Source organism: Eumetopias jubatus, unplaced genomic scaffold, assembly GCF_037043125.1.
Source record: "Eumetopias jubatus isolate StellerSeaLion01/CBP00866 unplaced genomic scaffold, mEumJub1_p1.0 scaffold_4, whole genome shotgun sequence".
Classification (NCBI taxonomy): Eukaryota; Metazoa; Chordata; class Mammalia; order Carnivora; family Otariidae; genus Eumetopias; species Eumetopias jubatus.
In genome coordinates, this window is record NW_028274810.1 from 138,327,774 (window position 1) to 138,344,714 (window position 16,941).

General features: G+C 34.5%; 1 protein-coding gene across 2 annotated transcripts in view; it reads left to right on the plus strand.

Annotated features, from left to right (window-relative positions):
- Window positions 1-16,941, plus strand: part of ANGPT1 (angiopoietin 1) — a 241,237-nt gene that overhangs the window by 159,017 nt on the left and 65,279 nt on the right. Inside the window, exon 4 of one of the 2 annotated variants that reach the window (XM_088023101.1) lies at window positions 12,611-12,843. In XM_088023101.1, the coding sequence (XP_087879227.1) occupies window positions 12,611-12,843 (233 nt within the window). The remainder of the gene's footprint in view (window positions 1-12,610; window positions 12,844-16,941) is intronic. The other variant, XM_028110588.2, reaches the window with a different exon arrangement.

A 16,941-nucleotide genomic window follows, 5' to 3' on the forward strand; every position in this document is an offset into this window, starting at 1 on the left:
AAGTCATTGACATTCATGATGGCCAATTCAGTCAAAGCACTGACCTCTGTAGGACAAATAAATGTATTGCTTATTAACTGACGCCTGGCCATTAGGATGGCTTGAAGAGGTTTCAGTTCTTATGCATTATATTGATTTAAAGACCATTGTGTTGCTAGAAATTAGTTAAATGCCTTATGTCATTGGAACTAGAATTTCCACCATATTCCAAACCAGGAAGGCACCATGAGGAATGCTAGTACTCTTACTTTATACATGAGGGAACAGACTCAGTAGAAGTGAGTGATTTTCCAAGGTCACACAGATTGCTAGGGTTACAACTGGGAATGTAATCCAGGCTTCTTTCTTCCTAGTCCTGCTCTTTGCACTGTAGCACATGGTCTCTCAATACCACTATCTGCAACCTAAAAGGATTCCCCAACTTTACGCTAAAAGTGGCCCTTAATGACAGCAATTATAATGAAGCTTTTCCATGAAGAAGATAAACCTGGCTGTTGATTTAGAGTCTGAAAGGGGTCATGCATGCTCTATGACTTGTATTTCTAAGTTTTACATTTATTTATCTTTGTACTGTGTCATGGGGTAAACTGTATAACTATAAATAAACTTGACAGGACTTGACCCTGAACTGGTTGCATAATGAAATGTTTTGGAATTGAAAATCCTGCTGAAAAGTACCATTTATCCCACTGCTGTTTCACAGTAACCAGACATATACATGGAACAGGTATACTTTACATCAACTGTCCCTTGGTTTTAGAGTCCCACCATGCTTTAACGTTGTTGCTAACAGTGAACATCTTGAGTTATATATTTCAAGATGATATTGTGAAAACTTTGTCTAGGAATAAATAAGTAAAATATTGTCAACTTTACCTTATTTTTTAGGTTATTTGTTTTTATAATTACATAAATAACACTTTATTGGAGAAAAAGGAGAAAGTACACAAAATAAAATTAAAAATCACAGTCCTGTCACATTGAGAAAACTGCATGTGTCACTGTATATTATATGTAAATATATTTTTTATGGAAAGCTGTGTCCTCCTATCCAAGCTGTTTTGCAGCCTGCTTTCTTTGGAAATAGCTATCATTTCTCATGAATAAATATCCCTCTAATATCATTCTTAATAACTGCATGGTATTTCATTTTAAGGTGTAACCTAGGGTGGTTTCAGTCTCTCACTAAGTATGTTACCATATATGATTTATCTTTTAAAAAGTTGTCAGCATGAATCTGCATTCTTCAATTCTTCCCCTGCTGATATGTGTATTATCTCTAGGTCTGCATCTGACACTTGAGCTGTCAGGATACCATAAAAAAACCTGGGAGGACTGAAAGGTCTCACTCTTAACTACAAAAACAAATGCTGTCCTTAAGCGTCACTTGTACTCAGCTCTCGCACTCCCTCTCTCTCTCTCTCTCACTCTCTCTCTCCCTCCCCCCCCACCGTGTCTCTGTCTCTCCTTCTCTTTCCCTCCTTCCTTCTCATATTCATTCATTCTTTTGTTTTCTTTCTTCTCTTTCTTTTTTAAAAAATATATCACCTCTACCTTATTTCCCAACCATTTTGGGTTTTTTGTTTTCCATCAATTCTTGATATGGCATCTAGTATCATTTCCTACTATGGAATTCTCACCATGACATTGTTTGTTTGTTTAAGGGAAATTGCTTAAAAGTTGTTCTCTCTGTTCCATGGGTAAAGCTGAGTGAAGGTTCACGCCCTCAAAAGAGCTCTGTCTGCTGCAGGTCAAGTAGAGGTGTCTCGTTCCTAATCCCAGCACATACATGCCTTCTGCTGATGATTTTTTTTCCTTTATTAAGTTCTAATTTCTAAGGAAAATTCAGGTCTTTATATATACAAGTCACAACTAGTGACTTGCTAGTGACTGCTAGTGATAATTTTTTCAGAGTTCTAACAATTCCTCTTGCCAGAAATGTAGGTATTTCACAATGACTTCAGGGATTTAGGTTTCAACTTGAAATTTATCTCTGTGCTCATGCTGACAAAAACTTACATGCATCTTTTACTCCTCCTTTGCACCCCTTTCTTTTTTGATGCTCAAGTGTAGCATTACTTCACCTGTGGTTCCTGGGGGTATTTTTCTATCAATGTGCTGTATCTCCTGACATTGCTGTGTCTCTTTGTTATCTGTGTCTTCCTGTAGAAGGGTCCAATATGTTTAAAGAAGTGTTGGTGGAACGTTTATTCTTAAACTAGGCATATTCTTCTATGAACCACTTAGAAAAAAAGTATTTTATAAAAAACCAAGAATATCCTTTTGTGATGTACAGCATACTTTCCCTATTCTCTTTATTGTTATTGTTTATTTCCATATATGAAATGGAATTCAGGAACTCTGCCAAGCGCTTTCTAGAGCAACAAAGAAGTACTCCCCCCCACCACCCAATACAATTTAAGTGGACAGAAGGTCAAAGTCAAGCATGAAACTGTTTATATATATTTTTAAAGAAGTTTATTGATTATCCCTACCTATTCCTTAAACGAATCTTAATCCTCCAAATGTAACAAGAAGCTATTTCTACATTTAGACATCTCTGAAATGTAGGAACAACATGCCTTTAGTTGGCCAGGTCTGGTTTGGATCAGCTAATACACTTTGCAAAGGGGATTATCTAAATTAAGCTTTGCTTCCTCCCCATGGAATGTCAGGGGTTGTGTCTGGGTGTGTGACTTACCAGCTTTGAGTATGATGGGGACTCAGCTGCCAAGTCGGTGAGCTGGCCCTTAGGAGGGTCCACCACTTCTTTGGCAGAACAAGGAGGAATATTTTATGGACAGGATTATGCTACACAATCATGCTGAGAGGTCCTGCTGATTTACATCCTGACAAATTAAATGCATCACTTGTAGGGTTGAAAAAGGATTTTTGGCCTCATTAGATTCACTTCTTTATCCCTTAAATGGCCAAAGGCACAAAGCAAGAATAGGATTAGCAACATTTGCTCTACTGTTTGTTTTCCTAACAATCTACTGGGGGTGACTCCAAGAAACTTCCAGTTTGCTTTCTTTAAGGAATGTTTTTTTTTTCTTTTGTTGAATGCCATCCTAATGTCAAAATGGTTTTGTTTCTTACCTCAAAGAAATAGCATTTGCAAGTACAAGATCAGTAATTGGCCCATGTAATTGAAATTATCAACCAAGATCCCAAGAAATGGGAAGCATTAATATTTACATTGCACATAGGGGGTTGGATCACAAAGTGGAACATGTAATTGTCAACTTTTCTAAGATTCTTTGAGTACGTTTCCTGCCAGGTCAGTTCAAGACAATAGAAGCGAGGAGAGGGACAGGGAAAGATGTCATAATGCAAATCCCTTGAGCTGAATCTTTTCACCTAAAATTTGGTGAACTGATCAAGGCACCTGCCCATCTCTGACTTAACCCCAACTTTTCCCAAGGTGGGAGCACAGCCGGGTAAAAATATATTCCAGAAGAAATTCTTCTGCCTCACCAGGGTATACAGGAAGGGAAGTGAGCATCTTGCATATACAAAGATGGAGCACTTGGGCTTTCCTGATACTTGTGTTGAATATGTAGAGTGAAGATTAGGCAAATTTTCATTACCATTCAGAGTGAAGTGAAACTACCCATGTGATGGCCACTTCAACATAGTTTTATCAAAACTGTCTGCTACCTGCCTACCTAATAGGGGTGAACATCTATGCCAGGTGCTTTGCATACATTACAGCTAATCCTCCAACTAATTCTGCAAAGTATCTATTATTATTTCTATTTTATGTATAAAGAAGGTGAAGTCCACAAAGGTCAAGTTTACTTACTTGTCCATGACCAAACAGCTAGTTTATGAAAGCAAAATTAGGGTTGAAGTCCGTAATGATTCTCTGTCTTAATTATTATAAAAATATTTTTCCAGCATGATGCATCCTCAAGATTAATTGATGTGGCTGTCAAGTTATCCTCTTTACACAAACAAATAGAAGTTTGAAGAAAGGAGTCGGCCAGTTGTTTTTGGCCTATTTCTATATAGATCATTATTTATTCCTGCTAATACTGAAGTAGGGAATATAAACTATTTATTTTACCTTGGGAATTCACTGAACTTATTTGACAAGCCTCATCTATCTTTTAGCTGGAGTTTATGAGAAGTTATTAAGTTAATTAATTTTAACTGATTGAAATGTGTGTAATTTCAAGATACTAAATTATACCTTACAAATTACTGTAATGGCTTCTTAAAATATTGATTTTTTAATACTTAAGTTGCCTAAAGAAATGAAAAGTTAAGTCACAGTCTTTAAATTAAAGTTCTTTTCTATTTGATAAGATCTTCACAAAATACTAAGGTAAAATCCTCCTGACTGCTAGCATTAGATTAGGCTGAATTATGTTAGTTGTGTATAGTAGGGATCAATAAAAAGTTTTTAAATTTATATTATTCTATTCTATACCTTGAAAATGGAATACCTACAGACTGATTGAATAGAACATTTTTCTTCTTCTCATGTTTTTTAAAAATGTATTTAATGGCATATAGCATTTTTAAATTTCAGTTTCATTAATCTAGGGTTTTAGAGTGGAAGAGAATTCTGAATCAAACTAAAAATCCAAGGGTAATATTAATTTTTTCCTTTCCCTGATTCCTCACAACTCACAGTGACTGTTGAGGCTGTCAGTTCCATCTCCTAAATATTTTTCTCAATCTGTCCTGTTCATTTTACTTCCACTGACTATATCTTAGGTCAAACTCCCATTGATTCTTCTCAGCCATTGCAGTGACCTCTGTGCTTTAAGCCCCATGTCTTTCAAACTGATCATCCAGAGCTCTGCAAAGTCTTCTTTCTAAAATGCAAGTCAGATTATTTTTCACTTTTGTTTAGGTCCCCAACACTAATTCAGCCGAACTTTTCAATCTCTAGAGAACATCTGCCTAATCCCCTACTGGTTCTCTGTAACTAACTGAAGAAAGTTCAAGTTTCTTAGCATTGAACACAGTTGGTGATCATTATAATCCTAATGTGGTAGCTCTACTTATACAAGTCTTATATTTTAGAAAGTATGGTCTGATAGCTAAGAACATGAGCTCTGAAGCCAGACTGCCTAGGGTTTACTTTTCCTTTATCCTGCTATAACCAGCTCTGCCATGTATTATTTGTGTGACTTTGGACAAGTTACTTAAACTCACTGTACTTTGGTTTCCTAATTTCTAATACTGGGGTGATGATAATAGTAGTGCATGGAGTTTATGTGAGGATTAATTGGGTTAATGCATGTAAAGCTCTGAGAACAGTGCCTGACACACATCACAAGTGTTTAATCATGCTGGTTGTTAGTATCACACTGAAGACTTGATGTTATTTCAGACATTTTTGATGTTTGACTTGTCTGAAATGCTCTGTAGTTCTTTATTCAACTGAGAAACTCCCATTCACCCTTCAAAACTCTGTGCAGATGTTAACCTAAGAACCTTTCTCTGACTCTGCCCAATAGATTTGGTCATTACAACTTATATGATAACTCTACATTGTTTTCCCCCATTATTTTACTTATCCCATCACATTGTAATGTGTGTGAGTGTGTTTGTGTGTGTGTGTGTGTGTGTGTATGTGTTTATCTATTTCTCTACTATTGGGCTGTGACCTTCTGGAACACAGAGACTGTGTTTTATTTATCTTTGTCTTCATGCTCCCAGGCACAATTCTCTACACATTGTATATATAGTATTAAGTGCTTTTTGAACGTTGAATGAATGATGAACTGGCAGATGTCCCGGGAGCTCTATTGCAACAAATGTCATTTATATCTCTATACACACAAACACAACTAAAAAATATTTTTTAATGGAAAACACAAACCACATAGTTTACATGAAATATTGTAAAATATTAATTGTTCTTAACATAAATACAGTAGAGATGATGTTCACACTGCTATTCTGCATCCCCAAAAGCATACTGCATGGCTCCCAAGGTTATCAGTTCACATTTTGAATTTCACTAATTCAGCCCAGTCTTTAAATTTCTAGATAACATCTTCCCAAACCATTCTAGACTCATGACTATCTAACACATCTCTCTGATTAGTAAAAAAGTAAGGCAAACTTATCTAAATATTAAATTATGTAGAAGTGTATACAATTGAAGGACACAGTCTTCTTAATTCCATACTCCTCCACCACCACCACCCCCTGCAGAGAATCATCACTGACAGATTAAGTTTGGTGCTTATTCTTCCAGAAGAATATATACTTTTTCTATGAATATACTAAGACATACATCGTGTTGAGTGTGAATATTTGTTGTGTTTACACAGACACACACTAATATCCAATCACACACGTTTAAATACGTATATGTATAATAAATGCATATGTGTATAGATTATAACTATTCTTTACATGTTGGGTTTATTTCTAATTCATAAAAATTTATCATGGATATTTTAAACATGTAATTATATACACCTATCTCTCATTCCTAGTATAGATAGACTATAATTTACAATTTATTAGAATTTTTATGTGATTATTTAAGTTTTCATACATATTGACAAATTATCTCCGAATTTTATATTTCTCCCCAAGTGTGCATGGGCTTTCTAATTTCCCCAAACCTTGTTAACCATTTTATTAATGTTGTCTACTTGAAAAGTTAGGTTGTACATCTTTTCATGTTTATTGACCATTTGCATTTCTTCTTCTGTGACTAGCCTATTCATGTGTGTTTCTCATCTTTCCATTACATTGTTTATCTTTGTTTTATTAACTCATATGTGCTCTTCAGTGGACATTAAAACTTTGTCATATATGCTGCAGATATGTGTTTCTGTAGTTTGTCATTTATTGTGCAGTTTTTTTATAGAAGTATTAGGTTTTTATATTTTTAAGTGTATCTGTTTGTTTTTTTCTTGCTTTCTGGCTCCCATAACATACTTAGTTTATTCTTATTTACCCCAAACTATTAAAAAAAAGTATTTGCCAATGTTTGCTTGTAGTAATCTATGTTTCTGCTCCACATTTAAATTACAAAAGTATTTAGCTATAAATTTTAAATTTGCTATGTTCAAGTTAGAAATTTAAAGTATAAATGTAACCTGAAGTTACTATACCCTTGTTTGAAGAGGGAAAAAAAATCAGTCTTTAAAACCCATATTTGCAACACATGTTGACACCTTACATATTGAAAATAATTAAAAAATGGAAACATCTGTAAGCAGTTTCAGACAGATAAAATTGAGAAGTTTTCTATATTTTCAACATCTTCCTCCTTGTTTAAGGGCTATCTTTACACACATATTGCTTAGGAAACTGTCACCACTGTGAATTCATTGGCTGCTATGTTAAGAACTCTATTGTGGGAAACAATTTGAAAGGGAGAGTTTTTTCTGTGAAAGTTTCAAGATGTGTTCAATGATCTGAAATATTTCCAATAAGATATGTTTGAGGAGGCAGACTGTGAAAATGGAAAGAAGTCAACCAAAAACTTCAAATCAGGTTTTGTATATACTCAATTAGAACCTTTTACGGAAGTTCAAGGCCTAGATTATTTTGTTTATTTTATTCTTCATTAAAGTTCACCTCTGCTTCAAACTAGAAGTTAAGTGCCAAAATTTTATGCATGTCTCTTCTCAGAGTGTTTCCAGAAAGATGGGAAACAGGAAGTATTTGGAATCCTGTGAGAAATACTGTCTTCAGATTTCTAACTCCATTTGTATAGATATAGGTACACAGTTTCATAAATTGTTGTTCCATGGAACACTAATCCTAAAAGATGCATCATGATAAAAACTGTTTCTTTAATCTAAGCTTCCCAAAGACTTGAAAGTGGGACTCGTACACCTGATAAAAATATGCAGAATGCACTCTAGAAAACAGTGCATTGGAGTTTGGAATCGGCATCCACATTTTGGATTATGCATTTAAGTCTAAACTAAACTTATTGCTGCAGGACAACATCAGGGAAAATATAACTATGTTGCCTGTCTAATTTTAGGATGCTGGAGCTGTAATATTATCAACCTTTACTTGTAGTTCTCTGTATCTAGCTGAGGTAGCCTCTTCCAATTGATCTGGATAGGGAAAATGTAAGAGAACCAATAAAAGACTCCAGGAAAAAATGGGATAAAATTACACTAAATGACAGAGGGGTTAAGGCAGAGTGGTGCTTAAGAAAATCTTAATTCAGATTAAAAAAAAAAAAACTGGCTTGACAAAGAAACAGTTTTTATACATGTAAAAGATCAAGAGGCTAAAATACTGTGAAAGACAAGCTCCCAGAATAACCAGATGGAGAGTGACAATTACTAAGGAGATGTTAAAGTGATTTCTTGCTTCCTAACAATATATAAATGGGTAGAAGAAATAAGTAGAAGATATTAAATCAAAGAGAGACTCTCATGCTAGTTTTCATAGCACTGGGATGTCATGGGCACATTTCTAGTCTGACAAGTTAGAAGACATGACTTTTTATCTCGGTTCTAACACAATTAGTGCATGATTCTTGGACAAGATACTTAGATTCTTATTAACTGGGGCTTGTGATATCTACCCAGTCTATATCTCTATATTGCTTTAAGAATCAAAGGAGATAAGGGCTTAAAAGGACTACACAATTATAATGGTATATTACAACAATGAGATTAATAGAGATAGCATGTGAATTTTTTCTGGCAAGGAAGTTTTGGATTCAGACCAGTTTGGAGTAATGAGAAGGGCTGACTTCCCAAGTAGATAATAACCAATGGATGAGAAGATGTATCTAAGGAAAGAGAATAATTTTTGTTTTTTGGGTTTTTTTTTTAAGCCAAATATGAAGAGAAGATGGAAGTAAGGGATGAGCAGTGTTGGAGAAAATGGAAGGAAGGGCCTAGAAGAGATCAATCCTGCCCAAAAAAGTCTAAAAAGTTATGATTAATATAAAGGATATACCTAATAAATTTAATAGATAATTACTATAATATAAAAGTTATTAAAGGAACTCCAAGTGAAGAAATGAGATGAGAAAATGGAAGAGATAGTTAACTGGCAAGACTTGCCATTTGGGAAACAGTGTGACATGTTTCCATTTTGCCAATAGTTTTCATGCATATTATTTTTTCTTGAATATATTTCATTCCAAACCCTGTGAGGTATCTGTGATGCATGCAGAGCATGGTTCTTACTTCTGTGGGCAGTCCCTTCTTTACTTTGCATTAATATCTATTTTAAGATGACAGGCTATTTGGATTTCTTTTGATAGTCACGTGCATTAAAGGTTGTTCAGTGAATTATGAAAATTAATGTTCTTTTCATCATGTTAAGTGCATATTCCTTTTACTCAGGAAATGCAGGCCTTTTCTTCCATAAGCCAGTTTCAAGTTGTTTTCTTTGACATCAGGGAATGCTTTGATCAACTTTAAATTTTCAGCTCTTTCCAAATTATCCTGAAAACCAAAACAAACAAGCAAAATTCCTTTATTGACATCGCAGGTAGTAGCCATCTTTAAGTATATACTCTCTTGAATAGGGAGTGTATCAAAAGAAGTGGAGAAACATTGATTTAAAAAAATTTTAAACAGCATTATATCTGAAACAAAAGTTTCTTACAGCTGCTATTGTTTTATTTGAGGTATTCTCTCTAAAAATAAATCCTTAGAGTAGGAGTGGTATCATTTTCTATCTTACATAGTACTGAGAACACTATTGGCACTTAGCAAGCAATAAATGCAAGTTATAGCTATAGCATCATATTTTCTAAGCCAGAATGTTACCTACTGATTAGGAAAACGGAAAGGCCAATGCTCATCTTTTTGTAGGAACAAAATGGTAATTCATATTTTTATTCAGTATTATATGACTATATCATCCAAATTTTGATCTTTACATTATTATTATCATTTTAACAGCTAATTTTAAGGTTTCTTAGTAGTATACTAACTATAACTCTTGTGAATTTAAAAGACAATTTTTTTGTAAGTTAACTGACTTTACATTATGGGCATCTTGCATCTGATCCTTAGGAGGAAAACAAAAAATTAAAAAAGTAAACTGAGAATGAGCTAAGGCATCAGTTGTGGTTAATTCTCAGATCTGAAGGCCAAAGATTATGAGACACAGAGAAAACGTGCTTTGACTCCATAGCAAGTGCACTACACTTAAACCAGTGAGTGGTTGGATAAACTTTTTAACCAATAGAGAAGGGTCTTTTGTTTGTTTGTTTGTTTTATTTAGTTTATTTTTTAACCTCTAACTTCAGCAGCAAATTATTGACACAGAAGAAAACACTAAAAGACTGTGAATCGTACCTACTCTTTACAGATGTTTCTTTTATCTTACCCTGACTTCCTTGCCTAAGGTTTTCATTTCCAAAAGATGTCTTCAAAATACAGACGGCCATCACAAATTTCCCTAATCACTATACCCAGATTCTATCCAAATTGAGTTTGCTTAACAATCAGGGTAGGGTTTCTTTCACTACTGGTGTCCCATGGAATGAGAGCAACCCAAACTAGAGATGTGGCTTCTCTTATCTTGCACAAGTCAGAGTGGTGCCCCTGACAGGTCTCAGTGGAAATTTTCATATGTGAATCTAGACATGCTACCCAAGGTGTTGCAAATTAGTAAGGTAACATGAATAGAAGCATCCCAGTGTTTTTCAGATGTGGTTCAACAGGAAACTTCCCTGCCATATTCTGATCCACATCTTCTTGAGACAGGTTGGTTGGCAAAGATCCAGAATGCTCATGTGCACTTCTCTCCTCACTTCTTAATCTGTGTAAAGGACAATCAGATATTCTAGCTCATCCCCCAGTACATCAAGTAGGAAAATTTGGCTCTTCTAACATGCTCTATTTTATGATTTAAGTATTAAATTTAAAAAATTCCCGGGAGTCCCCTTTTTGCAAACTTATAGGAGTGATTCAGTGCTATATTTCTCCAAGGTAAATTAAGTGCCCAGTCTGGTATGTTACATTTGAATAACACCTTGTAAACTAAGGACTGGTTGAACCTTCTGAAAATGGAACTGAGGAAACTGAATCAGGCTTTCCTCTGAGGAATCTTAGTATATTATACACTCTATAAAATATAAATACTTTTTATTTACAGTCAGTTGCTAGGATCCAAGAGTGCTTCTGCATTCCCTATCATTTTTAATGTGCTATATGCAAAGGGAGTATCTTCTGAAGAGTTCTGAGAGAAGGAAGGTTCTCAGTTGAAGATTACATCACCCTGAGCAAAATCCCATGTCTTTGTGTAAGACCACACCACCAGTCTGTGGTCGTCCTGTGCAAAACCATCTATGCAGTGATTTGGGAACTGGTGGTTTTAGCCCTCATTCTGAAACTTAGGTTGAGAGACAAGGTAAGCTGTGGTTATGATACAGGACCAACCATCAGAAATCCCAAGAAACCTAATTCACTGAGATTTTGTATAGCTTACTTTCTGGTCCTGTGGGTTCTGCATCAATATACTATTAACTGACCCCACAGAACTATTGTGAAATTTAATCACTGTTAATGTTTTGAGAATCCCAAATGAATGCAACATAAATTAAAAAAAGAGTTTCTATATTTTGTTTGTATTTTTCCTGGACTCTTCTATTAGTTTCTTATTGGACCTATTTCCTTAATGAAAATTATACTATAACTTTTACAGGCTAAAATTTTTTGGGTCCATGTCAGCTACCTTGGATATGAGATGTACCCCAGGAAATAAATATTGCTCTGACAACAAATGGTCTAATAATTCTTTATTTGATAGGTTATATATGTAACTCCTATAATTAATATGTGTATTAAATGTTTATATAAATAACATATTATGCATATTAGAATATGTTATATGTGTATATTCTTTTTTAAAAATTTTATTATGTTATGTTAATCACCATACATTACATCATTAGTTTTTGATGTAGTGTTCCATGATTCATTGTTTGTGTATAACCCAGTGCTCCATTCAATACATGCCCTCTTTAATACCCATCACCAGGCTAACCCATCCTCCCAACCCCTCCCCTCTAGAACCCTCAGTTTGTTTCTCAGAGTCCATAGTCTCTCATGGTTTGTCTCCCCCTCCGATTTCCCCCTTTCATTTTACCCTTCCTCCTATCTTCTTCTTTTTTTAACATATAATGTATTATTTGTTTCAGAGGTACAGGTCTGTGATTCAACACAATTGTGCAATTGTGATTGCACAATTCACAGCGCTCACCATGGCACATACCCTCCCTGATGTCCATCACCCAGCCACCCCATCCCTCCCACCCCCCACCACTCCAGCAACCCTCAGTTTGTTTCCTGAGATTAAGAATTCCTCATATCAGTGAGGTCATATGAAACATCTCTTCCTCTGATTGACTTATTTCGCTCAGCATAATACCCTCCAGTTCCATCCACATCGTTGCAAATGACAAGATTTCATTCCTTTTGATGGCTGCATAATATTCTATTGTGTGTGTGTGTTATATACACACACCACATCTTCTTTATCCATTCATCTGTGTATATTCTGAGACTGTCACTTATAAAATATTTCCATTGTGACGTACCTAACTAAAATTTCTAACTTTAAATAAACTCAGGATCTAGTTGAGTCATATATTTTTGTATAGCATTTTTAAAATAGTCTTGTCTTTTTTTCCTTATAGTTTATTAGAACATAAAATCTTAGAAATGGAAGGAAAGCACAAGGAAGAGTTGGACACCTTAAAAGAAGAGAGAGAGAATCTTCAAGTCTTGGTTACTCGTCAAACGTATATAATCCAGGAACTGGAGAAACAGTTGAACAGAGCCACCACCAATAATAGTGTCCTTCAGAAGCAGCAGCTGGAGCTGATGGACACAGTGCATAACCTCGTCAACCTTTGCACTAAAGAAGGTGGTAAGAATTTCTTCAATTTGGTATAGTAGATATTTTATTTAACATGGAACAAGTAAATATTCAATACAACTTTCTAGATTGTATTGATTGCTGTATAAAAGCAGCAAAATAATGCTATTCATAGAAGCATTGCATGAAGTTTGTTAACATCAGAGAATGTATTCATAAGCTTGAACTTGTGAATTCACAGTATCATTCTAAAAGAACTTTCTAGTTTCTTCTCTCTTGCTTGCTCATTTTAGCCTTAGATAAAACCTGCGATGCTGTCCTGGATAAACATTTGATGTTATGGTGTTAGACACTTAAATACAGAAGACAGAAATTAGCCAATGTTAAAGATTAATTCAGAGTCCTGGGAGAGTTTCAGGAAGATTCCTATTTTAAAACTAATATTAATTATTTCTTTTGTAGAGGGGGAGAAGGAAGAGTTGCTTATTGGGAGATATAGAAGCTCCCAATAACTAGTACGAAGGGGAAAGAATCTTTGTTATTAAAAGTCTTTATTAAGATCACTTATGTTTAGTCCTGTGTAGAGAAGACCTAACCAGGGCATCAAGCATATTTATTCTGGGCTGTCTTTGTGACAGTGGAAATATATATATATATTTTAAATCCTGGTATAGTTAACATACAGTGTTATATTAGTTTCAGGTGTTGAAAATACAAATTTTTAATATGACTAGAATATCTGGAGCCACTTAACCATTGAAAATATTGTAGGCCTGTCTCTTTAGAAGATATCTATCCATCTGCCTGTCCCCACCCAACAATTATTGAATGAGTGCCTCTGTGAACGCTTGTCCACTTCAAACAGATCCTTTCCCTAGTCTCAGGAGAGCTCTTCAAAGTTTGGAGCTTAAAGTCATCTTCTGTAGTTCTGCTCGCTAATCAGCCTTTCTCTGAGTGAAGATGCGATGAATCGTAAATAGTGATGAGTGAAAGAAAACACCAATTATGTCTGAAAGTTATGGTTGTCACTAAGCTGTGGCTTATGTGACCATTCATGCGGTGGTTCCATGTGCATATGCAATATACATACCACAGAGGGTTCTTTAATAGTGGACTTGAGCTATATGAAAAATTAGCTCAATTCCATACTTTCATGTATAGATATGAATATAGACGATAATTCCATATGAAGGGATCTTGTTTTAAAGACATTTCACATTTTTCTATTACACTCCATTACCTTGAGTTTTATCTCCTTTAGATAGTCTAAACAAGTCCTTAATATACTTTGTAAAGAATATTTTTTAAACAGTAAGTTCCCAGAGCTCCATTTGGGTGTGCTAAGAAATGTGATTGGGAAGGAAAAAACCTGCTAATCAGTCAGCGCCTGCCAAAACCTTGGGTTAGAGTCCACTGGAAGGAAAGCTTGGTATGATTTTGCCAGAGAATTTTAATGGAGCTCATGAGTATTTAGAAATTAAATATTAATATGAGACATATCTATTCTCATATTGAACTGAATACATTAGGGGGAACATCGAAAACATATTTTTCTTATCATCCTGAGACTTAAAGCACATGGAGTTGAGTATTTCTTTCTTTCTTTTTTTTCATGATGTTAGAAATATCAAGCCCTGGTGATTCTCACAGAGCTCATATATCTGCCTACTTATCATAATTTCACTTCTTTTCTGAGTATTTGTCCAATAAATATGTCTTTAAACTTTTAGAGGCAGGGTGGAAGTGACTGCAAAAGTAAAATTCCTGGCGAGGTTTGGAGTTTGGGGGCAACAGCAGGCAACCAAACATCTGTTCAAGAAACATTTATTGAACAATTATGATACTGTTAGATGCTACCCATGTAGCATCTCAGGGTATGTGAAAAGTAACTGTGTCTTTTTTGTGATATAGCATATCCAAAACAAACAAAAATAAGAGAGACAAATTGTCTAATACTTCAGGCCTCTTGACATTTATTTTCTTTTTAATGATACAATCCTAAAATAAATTCTGATTTAATTGCAGGACTTGTGGTCATCATGTAAATCTATTATCCCATTTTCCAGTGGGTTCTGTGCTCTCATAACCATAGGTTTTATTTGCTTCTTGTTAATTGTTGTTTTCTTTAATTCTATAGTTAATATTCTGACCAAATATTTGATTATTAAGGACTCATAAAAGACACAAAAATGGAAGATGCCTCTTAATAAGGTTTCTATCAAGATTTTAATTCTCTGCATATCTTCATTTTCACTGGTGTCACAGTCTTTATTATGGTGAATTTGAAATTTTAAATAACTCATACCATAATACTGGATTAAAATCAGTCACTAAAATGAACTTTTATTTCATCCTAATTCTAAAACATGTAAGTAAAACCTTTCCCTACTTTTGTGACCAACAACTCATTTATCAAATGTATTTATTATTTATCAAGGTTTTTTATGCAAATGTTATACTTTTACATTTAAATATATGCAAATATGCCTAAAACCAATATACCACAATTGATTTTTATGCATCGATTTTTAAAAATGTGTATCTTAAGAACTCAAAAAGTAATCTAAAAGATTTTCCAAAATCTTCATGAGCTATGTTATAATACAAAAGCCAAAATGTTTAATTGACTTTAAGGGTCCTCCATTTCCAACTTGACCCAATCACTTACGGAGACAGCCTGAATGTAACACTACAAAGTAAGAGAAGAAATTTTCTAGTGAGTTTTCTGTCTTGCCAGCAACTAATTGAAACTTTATGAAGATGTTTCATCATTTTATAAAGTCAGGATAATTATGTCTACTTCTCAGTGATAGGGAAAGGATTAAGTTAGGTACTGCCTATAAAAGCAAACAACACATGACATAGGTGACTCATTAAACTTTAGTGCCTTCTTTCTCCTCCAAGTGACAAGGTTCAATTAAACACAAATTTATTAAATGCTATCTATAAGCAAACTTCTTTCATGGAAAATGTCTGAATACAGTGCTCAAGAGCATTTAACTGTTGACAGTCATCCAAGCAGTTTCTTTTAGCCTCAGTTTTCTTATCCAAAATGGGATCATAATACATACCTGATGAGTTTATAGTAAATTAAAAGAAGTTTTTATAAAACATATAGCATCGGTGCCTATCCGTAGTAAATGCTGAAAAAATTGTAGTCTATTTACTTTTATGCCTTCTAAAGTATTTATAACTCACTAAAGTTACATGATAAAAGCATTCTCAAGAAGTGTTGGCTGGAAATTTATCCTTTCCCTAACATGTGCTTGGTCCAGGAATTGTAAATCCATCTTTGCATGTAGGGATTATTTTTGTTTAGTTTCACAGAACTTTTCCTACTAAAACAAGATACATTTAAGCTAAGTATAATTTTTAACACTTTCTGAAATAATTCACCAACCTGTCCTCTTCTTGTTCCAAACAGGCAATAGTAGTATTTTAGGCAAATAATCATTTCAAACTGAATTGTATCCATTTTGTAAGGCTTCTGGGTAACACATTTATTTTTGTCTAACCCTTGTCTGCAAACATTTGGCCACACTTATTCTTAGAAACATTACCCACTAAAAAAATATTGCCCTCGGTGTTATCATAGCATCAAAACTTAGCTTATTGCTTCATGTTTTTGGCAATTCACAGTTATTGCTGGAATTAAATAGTTTACAGTAATAATGGCATGGATACAAGGCTTGGAATTCTTCTGAGAAGAATAATCCGGTACTATGACCATCAGACATTCACCAGTCATCTTTATGTTCAGAGGCGATTAAGCTCATCACCACATACGTTGAGCACACATGAGTCAAACATTGTATTATGTGATCAAGGATTTAATTAGTAACAAAGAATTAAAAAAAAGGAAGAAAGGAAATAATATTTAGCCTCCACTCTCTACCACGGGCTGGTTTTCTTACTAAGTCACTTTAGAGCATACTCCTGCTATACCAAGGTATGATTAATAGATTTATCCATTCATTCAAAAATATGTAACAACTGTTTTTCACATTCTCTTCTGGGGGATAAGAATGTTCATCCGTCTTTATTTTACAAATATTTGTTGAGTTCTGGTAATATAGCAGATGGGGTTCAGGCCATTGGGAAGAGAGAAAAGATGTAATTCAGTCTGTAGCTTCAAGGAAACAAGAGTTT